This window comes from Protopterus annectens, chromosome 12.part0, assembly GCF_019279795.1.
Source record: "Protopterus annectens isolate FY-2018-M chromosome 12.part0, PAN1.0, whole genome shotgun sequence".
Lineage (NCBI taxonomy): Eukaryota > Metazoa > Chordata > Ceratodontiformes > Protopteridae > Protopterus > Protopterus annectens.
In genome coordinates this window covers 95,612,853-95,624,859 of record NC_056746.1, presented here as the reverse complement: position 1 = coordinate 95,624,859, position 12,007 = coordinate 95,612,853, and the positions used below count along the sequence as shown (strand labels likewise).

The following is a 12,007-nucleotide window of genomic DNA, read 5'->3' as shown; positions in this document are numbered from 1 at the left end:
AAAGCCCTGCAACAAAAGACACACAAGCAAACCCTGCAACAAAAGACACACAAGCAAACCCTGCAACAAAAGACACACAAGCAAACCCTGCAACAAAAGACACACAAGCAAACCCTGCAACAAAAGACACACAAGCAAGCCCTGCAACAAAAGACACACAAGCAAGCCCTGCAACAAAAGACACAATTTTGAAAATGAGCACACTAGAAACTCCAGTTAAAAGTAAACAACCCTTATCTTTCAGTTTCAATAAAAAATGAATATTGACTAGAGTCCCTGTAACTTTGTCGAATGACAATTGGATCCAAGGGTGTGAGATCCCCTAGTAGGGGAATATACTATTTTCTGCGGAGAATGTGTGATCTTGACTTAGAATATAAAATTAGTAGGGAGGGTGTGGGGGAAGGGGGATTTGCCCCTCTCAAAAAAAGATGCTTTAAGTTTTGCATGCACAGAGATTAGTTCTCAGCCCGTGCGTAGTGGCATGCTCCCAAGCATAACATCGATCAATTTGATTCTACATTATTCACATCGACTTAAGTACTATTTGACCAACTTAAGCACATCTACATTTTTTATATATACACACATACATATTATATATATATTTTATATCAAATCATAATAAAAAGCATCTTGAATAACTGTAGGAAAGACTGAACACCTGCATAACATTTATTCTGCACTAACCACTCCAAGACCGAACATCCCAGGCTGCGTTTTACACGAACTTCAGAATGAACTGGCTCCCCACTTAAGCACCATGTTCAATAATAGCCTCACATCAGGCTTTGTGCCCACTGAATGGCGCACAACAACAGTTATCCCACTCCACAAAGGGGGAGCCACCACTGATCCTGGGAACTATAGACCTATTAGCCTGACTAGCCTGGTCTGCAAAGCCATGGAACGTATCATCATGGAACTCATAAACAAAGACATTGGTAACCTCCAAACTCTGAATCCCACCCAGTTCGGGTTTGTGAAAGGCAGATCATGCCTCCTGAATCTGATCGACTTCTTTGAGGCAGTCACCAAAGCCGTAGATGAGTGTAAGGTGGTTCACACAACCCATCTTGACCTCGCCAAGGCTTTCGACACCATCCCCCATTCTGGAATTATAGCTAAACTCAATAAACTAGGCATAAATCCCTACGTCACGAGATGGGTTGCCAACTGACTCACTGACAGAACCCACACTGTAAAAGTTGCAGACTCCAAATCTGACCTCAAACCAGTGACAAGTGGAGTACCACAGGGTTCCGTCCTGGGACCACTCCTGTTTGGTATCTACTTCTCTGAAGTACAGGCTAACACAGAAGGCCTCTGGCTAATGAAGTTCGCAGATGACTGCAAACTAGGAGCCATAGTCAAGTCCCCAAATGATGTGGACATCCTACAGAAGGGCCTCTCTGAGACAGATGCCTGTGTCAGTGCCATGGCCTCAAGCTCAATGCCAAAAAGTGCAGTGTCATCCCCTTTGTTAAAAACTCTGTACCCATGAACTACCACATAGGCAGCAATCTAATTAACACCAAATGTGTGATAAGAGACCTTGGGACCCAGGTGGACAGTAGTCTCTCCTTTGACAGTCACATCGCCACAGTAGTCAGGAAGTCCTTCTATGTGGCACACCTCATCATAAAAGGGTTCTCATCCAGGAAAAAAAAAAAAGGAGGTAATCGTTCCCCTCTACTTGACACTCATTAGACCCACTATAGAGTACAACGCCTCTTTTGGAATGTACCTCACAAGACATACCTCACAAAGAGGATTACTGGACTCAAATAAATGCCCTACACTGACCGCCTCAAATCGTCTACTCAGAGGTGATCTCTGCCTAACATATAAAGCTATGTCAAACCCAGAGCTGTTGGACATGCTACACCTAAAAAATCCCAATCCCTCCAAGCTACACGCTCTAGGGACCTAAACCTTGTCACCACAATAAACAGGACATGCTGGAGGGATAGATTCCTATCCCAGAGACTTCCCATACTCTGGAACAGGCTACCCATCTATGTCAAGCAAAGTTCTTCATTAGCACTCTTCAAGAAAAATCTTGATGAGTGGATGGGAAATAGGAAATACACCCCGGGGATCACTTCTGTGTCTCTGCTCGACAGTGGCACAGGAAAATAACTTTCTTGGGTGGCGTAAGCCAGGGAACCTTGTTGGCTAAGCTTATGTAGGCCCTTGGACCTAGCCTAGTACCTACCTATGAACCTACCTACCTATGAACCTATGACTGACCGCTACACTTCATGTTCACCTAAAAATCACAAAGTGCTATAAAAACAAAACTATGAAATAATCCTGCTATGTTGTGCATCATGACTGCTATAGTCTCCCATGGCTCTGCATTCTTTAAAACTTAAGGAATGCACCCAACAAGAGAGAGAGAGAGAGAGAGAGAGACATGACAGACGTGCATTTTAGAAAGGGGAAAGTTCACAACTGAACTTAAGGAAACACTCATCAAACAGCAGTTGCTCCTTGCAGCAAATAATTATGAAATGCACGTGGGGAAAAAAAGATTCAGAATTGGGTACTAGCAAAAAAGACACCTGGATGGAGAAAAAAAGGTCAGAGCCATACCTTCCAACCATCCAGATCTTTGCCTCAAACTTATGGTCTGGTCCTCCAAATTTGTGGTTTTGTTATGGCAAATTGAGGGCTGCAGTCACTAAATATTGACATACATTCGAAATAAATTTAAATCTCACACACTCTAACACTTACGGGAAGTCTGTCACAGATTTCCAGCTGTGTCCTCTCCCCAGTACAAATGGTAAACACTGCCACCACAGTCAGACAGGTAAACATGCCCTTCAAAGTGTGATAAATTATTAAATATCAAAATGACAGCAATGACCAGAAGTAGCCAGGCATTTGAGGTGACCTGGGGAGTATCAAATAGGTATAAGCACTCTCTAAATTCTGTAAAGAATACACAGATTGTCCAGCCACAATGTAAAGTAATGAAAAACATTTAATAAGTAAAATGATTAAAAAATGTAAATCAATAACTTTCAATAAAACACCAAAATTCAATCACCAGAAATGTAAATTAAACTGTAGAAGTCCATCATTTTAGAAAAAAAAACTGTATCTAAACAACTAAACTTTCCTAATCTAACTAGAGGATACTGTCAGTGATCTAATCTAAAGATTAACAGCAAGGCAAAGGCAAGGCTTACACAAGCAAAACTCACCAAAAACTGTATCTACTGCACAGCACTGTGACTGCAACTCTTCTAACTGCCCTCTAACAGACTTCAGCAGTCTCTTTTATAGTCCAGGTTAACAGTCTCAACTGTCTTACTTTAAAAATAACTATGAGCTGTTTGAAAAAGTTCTTTTTCCTGTCAATCATGTGTTCAAATAATCACACAGCATCCAGGAACATTCTAATGATATAATCTACTGATCATCTGATTCTCCACAGACAGTTTGTACTTTAGAATCTCCCTCACAAACATGTGCAATTAGAAATGTATCAAAACACTGACAGATTCTTTAAACATCTTGTATAAATAGGGAAATACTCAACGTTTTAAAAACTTATGTACATTTTCACAATTAGACATGCCGGCATACAATACAAGTTAATATGAGAATATACACAAATCTCCTGCCAGACATGCTAACACAAACGGCAGTGTTTTCATTTTCTTCACAAACCTGTGTCTTTGTAGAGTACCTCAAGACGGTATGCCGGGCCCTCTCCTCTTTGGCATCTACTTCTCGAAGGTCAAAGCCATTATTCAAAGGTCTCTGGCTGATCAAGTTTTTAGAGGATTGCAAAACTAGCAATAGTCATTGAATCTCCCCCAGACAAGAACACATACCATGAAGATCTAACACTGACAACCCCTTGGTACCAACGACATGGCTTAAAACTCAAAGGCAAGAAATGCAATATAGTAACGTTGGGAAGTCAGCCACCCCAGGTAACTACATCAACAATAAGACACCACTAAAAGTGGATTCACTTGTTAGGGATCATGGAAATCAAGTAAACAGTAACCTAGCCTTCGACCTACTTATGTCCAAGGTAGTAAGAAAATCCTTCTATCCTGTTCAACTTATAAGTAAAGGCATGGCATGTAGGTCCATAGAGGTCACTGTACTTGGCCCTCATGTGACCCATCACAACGTATAATGCCCCTTTGGCATGTACCTGACCAGACAAATGCAGCAACTGGAACATCCACAAAGGTTCCTTACAAAAAGGATACACGGAGTAAACACAATGTCCTATGCTGATCACATGAAAGCCCCATCTCCCTCTACTCAGTATCATACAGACTTCCAAGAGGTGATCTTAGCCTGACATACAAGGCATCCCAGGACCCTGTTTTGATGAACCTTCTGCACATCCACAACACAACATCAGAACTACTAGATCAAAAGACCTAAAATATATAAATATAACATGTTGGAGAGACAGACAGGGTCATTGTTACATGGATGTACCGGTAAAGAAAGGAGGTAACATTTAAGGAATAAAACAGAGCTCACATAATGGATAGAGACTTTATCATCTCTTTTTGGTGTCATTTATCGTCAAACTTCTACCATGTCCCAGTGCCTCTCCTGAACTTCAATCTCCACAGCAAAACAAAGAGACCGAGATGGAAACAACCTGGTACATCACCATCCTATGAGAAGGTTTTTGGTCTACCCTTAAACCTCCCCTTGACAATGGACAGCATTAATATCAGTGAGGTTTGTGTGTACATGCAACAAAGTATGCATTCCCCTTAGCTGCTTTCTCCAAAGTTTTGCTCAGTTATGATAGACAGATCGGCTTCAAGGGGGCTGTTGCCAGACAAGAACTCCCTCAACCTCATTCTAGTGCCCCCAGATCCACTACTTGGGTAAAGTTTTGAATCAGCAATAACTGTGTTTCATTAGTTCTTCATGGGCTTCAAGAGCTATTGCCAGACAAGAACTCCCTCCTCCTCATTCTAGTGCCCCCAGATCCACTACTTGGGTAAAAGTTTTGAATCAGCAATAACTATGTTTCATTAGTTCTTCATAGGCTGTGCACAGTCACTTGAACCCAGGACTTTTGTGCCACAGTCAAGACTCCATCCCTGTTGCCCATGCAGTCAAGCATGTATAACCTGAAGCTGAAAACAGTAAAATAAGCGAGACAGTTGGCCTTCTTTCTGAGATAGAGAAAGAAATAAATGAAATAGCTGATGAACCAAACAGGCAGTTAGTGGTATACCATACCATTATTGTAAAGTGTGCCTTCTTTTCACTTCTAAACCATATCTAATTTGTGACACTGCTGTATGCAATTTTTTTCCTGATACATATCCTCATGTGAAATGGATCGATAACCATATCTCAATGTGCTATGTATGTAGACACAAACTGGTCCCTCTCTCTTGCTCATATACATCATGCTCACCTATACATATATGTGAGCACACACACACACACACACAGACACACACACACACTACCCCGATGATGGACAGATACAGAATGTGTGGGAGCCTGATGTGTGATACAGGACAGATGCCCACATATTCTGCTTGCAATTTTTTTAATTACTGCATTTCTTTCACCAGAAGACTGAAATTGCACATGTCTATAACAAGTATCTGTAGAAGTTGCACTTTTTGTTTAAACAAGATGGCTGTCTCATGGGTGATTAAGTACAAAAACGCTTCAGACCTGGAGTATAAAAGTGCCAGTTAAGTTCAGCATCTTTATTTTAGGAGCAGAGCCACATTCAAATATGTTAGTTTTAGTTTTCAAGTTAATTTACCTATTTAGAACCAGGCTTGTCAATACCAGTTTAACTGTGTGCACTGGAGCTTCTTTTTTATTCTTTTATTTTAACTCGTTTCCATTCTAGTTTCTTACATTTGCTTCAATTATGTAGACAAATGGCTTTTATGTGAATTCAGTAAGATATACATGCACATAGGCAAATACAGACATATATGCACGCGCGCGCACACACACATGCAGATAAACATGCACACGCAGATATACACGCAGAGATATACATGCATGTGCATGCACACACTCACAGATATACATGCACACCGATATGTACACACACACACGCAGGTATGCACGCAAGCGCGCACACACGCAGGTATGCACGCAAGCGCGCACACACGCAGGTATGCACGCAAGCGCGCACACACGCAGGTATGCACGCAAGCGCGCACACACGCAGGTATGCACGCAAGCGCGCACACGCAGATATGCATGCAAGCATGCACACGCAGATATGCATGCAAGCATGCACACATGCAGATATGCACGCAAGCACGCACACATGCAGATATGCACGCAAGCACGCACACATGCAGATATGCATGCAAGCACGCACACATGCAAAGATATATGCACACAGATATGCGTGCGCAGACACAGAAGCATGCAAGCGCACACAGGCGTGCAAGCATGCACGCGCACACAGGCATGCAAACGCGCGCGCGCGCACAGGCATGCAAGCGCGCGCACGCACACAGGCATGCAAGCTTGTGCGTACACACACAGGCATGGAAGCGCACACACAAACAAGCATGCACGCGCACACAGATACGCATACACCTGGGCACCCACATAGAGATATACATACGAGGGCACACACACACCAATACAGATATGCATACACGAGGGCACACACGTACACGTACGGATGTACATACACGTGGGCACACCCACACGTACAGATATACATACACTCAGGCACGCATGCACGCACACACACACACACACGCACGCACAGAGGATACACACAGTACAGGCACAGACAGTACATGCACACACACAGCACATGCACAGTACGTACATGCGCACACACAGTGCACTCACACACATATACACGCGAACACACACAGTACATGCACCAAACATATACGCGCGCACACACAGAGATATACATACATGCACACATACAGATATATATACATATACCCAAAGATATACATGCACACATACACCGTACATGCATACACACACACACGGTACATGTGCATAATTATACATATATGTGCATAATTATACATATATATATGTGCATAATTTTATATATATATATATATATACATATATACATACATATACACACAGAGGTTTGCATACACATACAGATATACATAGACAGATAAACATGCACACACATATATACATAAATAGATATACACACATGCACACCCAAAGATTTGCATACACACACACATATACATGCATACACAAGCAAATGCACATACATATGGATGCTGATGTACACACTCATATACAACGTATGTATCACACATCATATTCCGCATTACAAACATCTGGTTTTAAAACTTTTAATTGTGGAAGCACTCATGTTTTTATTATCTTTTGTTTCTGACTTTCTGGTATGACTTATACAGTCATCGTTAGGATTTTTGATGTTTACAGCTTCAAAAGCATGAATGAGGTGAGCTCTTTAAAACAGGATGGATTTTTGCTGGCAATTCAGGCGATAATCAAATGGGTAGAGTAGGACTACCTGCTTTCCGTATCCACTTAACTTTTGTTAGCAGATATGTCCCAATATGAATTTTTTTTTTAAATAAATGCAGCAGCAAAGAAGCACCTGGTGAGAATAAGTGGCAAAGCAGAGCACTGCTGGCTCACAGCACTTGGTTCTCTGGTTCACTTCCTAGGGAGGCTGCTTTCTGTGTGGTGTCTTGCCCCTCATTCTTGTGTTCTTATGAGAATTTACTATGTACTCTGCTTCTCCAGCATCCAAAAAAAAAAAAAAAAAGGACACCACAGATGAGGTGTGCCTGTAGTTTGTCGTGCCTTGAGACAGACCAGCATCCTATCAGGATATTTGTCTGCTTGTGTTCACTAAGGAATACAATAGGTACAAGCTTCACTGTGACCCTGAATTAGATAAGCAGGTACTCGGACAGTGAATGAATGAATGAATGAATAAATACATGAAAAGAAAGAATGAACGGCGTATACGCACACAGCCACATATAGGCATGTGTGAAACCAGTGCAAACAAACCTGTATTTTTCCAATGAGTAACCAAATACTCAAGGCAGGGCAAAAAAAATGGGAACATAATAAAACGTGGATGATAAAGGCGGGCGTACACTCACATCGTAATAAAGGGGGATAGTGAGATAACAGGATCTTAAAAATATTTAACAGCTAACATTACAGACCACAAGCTTACTTTTCTGTTGACGGGTCAAATGAACTGACTGGTCTGATGACTCTTCAGCAAATCAAAATAAACATTGTGACACTGCTGCAAGCTATTTTAGAGTTACGTGAAATCATTATATTATACAAGGCATAAAAAACTAGAAATATAAAATATTTATATAAAAAGAACCATCATACTTTGACCAGTTAAATGAATGCTATCTTACATTACAACCAAGGACACCTAGGAGATCCTAATATATCCCCCTACCTCGGAACACAGTGACAGGAGCATCCACAGCAAAACCCCATGCTTTTGTCAAAATCAACGCAACATTTGGCAGACTTGTCTGCTTCTCCACCACGGGAGTGCGACGAGGAGGCTCCGGGTATACGTCCTTATCAAAGTCATCCGGCATGTTTCCTCCTAGAATACAGATACCAACTACAACTCCCAGAATCTATTGCATGTAAGCTATCAGGGACACTGTAGCAACGTACCTCGCGGAACGTAAGGTCAAAGGTAATACACTGTAAAATTGGAAAGCTTGTTAAAATAAATCTCAGGTCTAGCTGAATAATTTATTCATAATGAAAGAGAAATTACATAGTAGCAACTTTTGGAGCTGGTAGGGAGGGGGTGTAAAGTATAGGTTATGGTAAACCTGCGGTTCAAAGGTAAAAGTTCAGCAGGGTAACGTTATAAGTCTGCTACTAAAAATAATTGGTTGTGGCTAGATTCCCTTGGCTGAAGGGACCTAGTCCTTTCAGCCAAGGGAATCTAGCCTGCTCATAGTGAGATGGCTAGATTCTAGTGGGGAAAAGGACCGTCTTTACAGCAATAGATTCTAGCCTTGTTGCTGTGAGCAGGCTAGATTCCCTTGGTTGAAGGGACCTGGGGCCTTTCAGCCAAGGGAATCTAGCCTGTGTTATATGAGAAGGCTAAATTCTAGTGGGGAAAAGGACATTCTTTGCAGTAATAGAATTTAGCCTTCTCACTTAATACAGGCTAGATTCCCTTGGCTGAAAGGACCTAGTTATTAATAAACATGAGGTAATCTGATGTAATACATATGATTGACAGGGACCTTTCAGAGCATGGAATCTAGCTATTTTAATACAGTAGATTGTTGGGGAAAAGGACTGAAACATATTTTAACTTCTTTATAAATATTATGCAGTTTATTTATCAGAATAATTCTTAAACTGATTTTCATCTAAAGCAGAATAGGTTATATTGTATAAAAGACAAATTCAGGAAAAAAATTCTGGATTGCAGTTTACAAAATTACTCATGTTCACCTGAAAGGGAGACTAAAGTTAACATTTATAAAAAAAAAATCCTGCAGTTGTTAACGCAAAGCAAGGGAATAACCTGGTTTGTAAAAGAATGTGAATTATTGTGAGAAAAAGGAGTTTCTCTCATAGAATTCAAAGAAGGCTTTTGGAAGAGTAGTACACTTTAGGTCCCTTCAGTACAGATTTCTTTGGCTGAATGGACCTGGTCCTTTCAGCAAAGGGTACCCAGCCTGTTCTTCATGTACACTGGCAGGAATGTGCTTTTTTACTGAGTCCTTCAGCCAGTTAGCAATAACATGGCTAATTTCTACTGGGCAAAAGGACCTTTCTTATTCCAAAAGATTCTGTCACCTCTGACATACAAAGGCAGGGATGATCTTTTTTTTTTTTTTTTTTTTAGGAAAGAGCTGCACTGCTTTCTTTTGTTTGAGCGTAATTTCTGGCGCATTCAACACAGATTGCCATTGCTGAAGGACCCAGGGCCTTTCTGTGAGTAGTTCTAACCCTTTTGGTGTACACTGGCAGGAATGACCCTTTTTACTGAGTCCCCTAGCCTGTTATGTGTAACATGGCTAAATTCTAGTAGGGAAAAGGACTTTTTTTTATGGAAATAAATTCTGTTACTTCCAGTGTATAAAGGCAGGAATGGCCATGTGTTTTCTTTTAAGAAAGAGATGCACTGCTTACTTTTGCTTGAGCATAATTTCTGGCACATTCAACACAGATTGCCATGGCTGAAGGACCCAGGGCCTTTCAGCCAATGGAATCTAGCCTGCTCTATGTGAAAATGCTAGATTCTAGTGGAGGAAAGGACCATCTTTCAGGGAATAAATTATATCTCCTCTGGTGTTTAGTGGAAGGAATTACCATTCCTTTTGGAAATACATAACTTACATTTGTTTGGCTGAGCATAATTTTAGGCCCCTTCAGAACAGATTGCCAAGGATGAAGGACCTGATCCTTTCAGTCAAGGGAATATAACCTGTTGTATCAGAAAGTGCTAAATCCTAGTGGAGGAAAAGGACCATCTTTCTGTGAGTAGTTTCTAACCCTGTTAGTTTACACTGGCAGGAATGACCCTTTTTATTGAGTCCCCTAACCTGTTATGTGTAACATGGCTAAATTCTAGTGGGGGAAAGTACCTTTTTTATGGGAATAGATTCTGTTACTTCCAGTGTACAAAGACAGGAATGACCTTTTTTTTCTTTTAAGAAAGAGATGCACTACTTACTTTTGCTTGAGCATAATTTCTGGCACATTCAACACAGATTGCCATGGCTGAAGGACCCAGGGCCTTTCAGCCAACGGAATCTAGCCTGCTCTATGTGAAAATGCTAGATTCTAGTGGAGGAAAGGACCATCTTTCTTGGAATAAATTCTATCTCCTCTGGTGTTCAGTGGAAGGAATTACCATTATTTTTGGAAATACATGACTTACATTTGTTTGGCTGAGCATAATTTCAGGCTCCTTCAGAACAGATTGCCAGGGATGAAGGACCTGATCCTTTCAGCCAAGGGAATATAACCTGTTGTATCAGAAAGTGCTAAATCCTAGTGGAGGAAAGGACCATCTTTCTGTGAGTAGCTTCTAACCCCTTTAGTGTACACTGGCAGGAATGACCCTTTTTATTGAGTCCCCTAGTCTGTTATGTGTAACATGCCTAAATTCTAGTGAGAAAAAGGACTTTTTTATGGGAATAGTTTCTGCTACTTACAGTGTACTTAGGCAGGAATGACCATTTTTTCTTTTAGGAAAGAGATGCACTACTTTCTTTTGCTTGAGCATAATTTCTGGCACATTCAACACAGATTGCCATGGCTGAAGGACCCAGGGCCTTTCAGCCAACGGAATCTAGCCTGCTCTATGTGAAAATGCTAGATTCTAGTGGAGGAAAGGACCATCTTTCTGGGAATAAATTCTATCTCCTCTGGTGTTCAGTGGAAGGAATTACCATTCTTTTGGAAATACATGACTTACATTTGTTTGGCTGAGCATAATTTCAGGCCCCTTCAGAACAGATTGCCAGGGATGAAGGACCTGATCCTTTCAGCCAAGGGAATATAACCTGTTGTATCAGAAAGTGCTAAATCCTAGTGGAGGAAAGGACCATCTTTCTGTGAGTAGTCTCTAACCCATTTAGTATACAATGGCAGGAATGACCCTTTTTACTGAATCCCCTAGCCTGTTATGTGTAACATGGCTAAATTCTAGTGGGGAAAAGGACCTTTTTATGGGAATAGATTCTGTTACTTCCAGTGTACAAAGGCAGGAATGACCATTTTTTTCTTTTAGGAAAGAGATGCACTACTTACTTTTGCTTGAGCATAATTTCTGGCACATTCAACACAGATTGCCATGGCTGAAGGACCCAGGGCCTTTCAGCCAACGGAATCTAGCCTGCTCTATGTGAAAATGCTAGATTCTAGTGGAGGAAAGGACCATCTTTCAGGGAATAAATTATATCTCCTCTGGTGTTTAGTGGAAGGAATTACCATTCCTTTTGGAAATACATAACTTACATTTGTTTGGCTGAGC

General features: G+C 41.1%; 1 protein-coding gene across 1 annotated transcript in view; it reads right to left on the bottom strand.

Annotated features, from left to right (window-relative positions):
- The window catches only part of NDUFB10 (NADH:ubiquinone oxidoreductase subunit B10), a 145,988-nt gene extending 137,355 nt beyond the window's left edge, over positions 1-8,633 (bottom strand). Inside the window, exon 1 of the mRNA XM_044089112.1 lies at positions 8,444-8,633. Within this exon, the coding sequence (XP_043945047.1) occupies positions 8,444-8,591 (148 nt within the window). The 5' untranslated portion in view covers positions 8,592-8,633. The remainder of the gene's footprint in view (positions 1-8,443) is intronic.
- Positions 8,634-12,007: the final 3,374 nt, after the last annotated feature.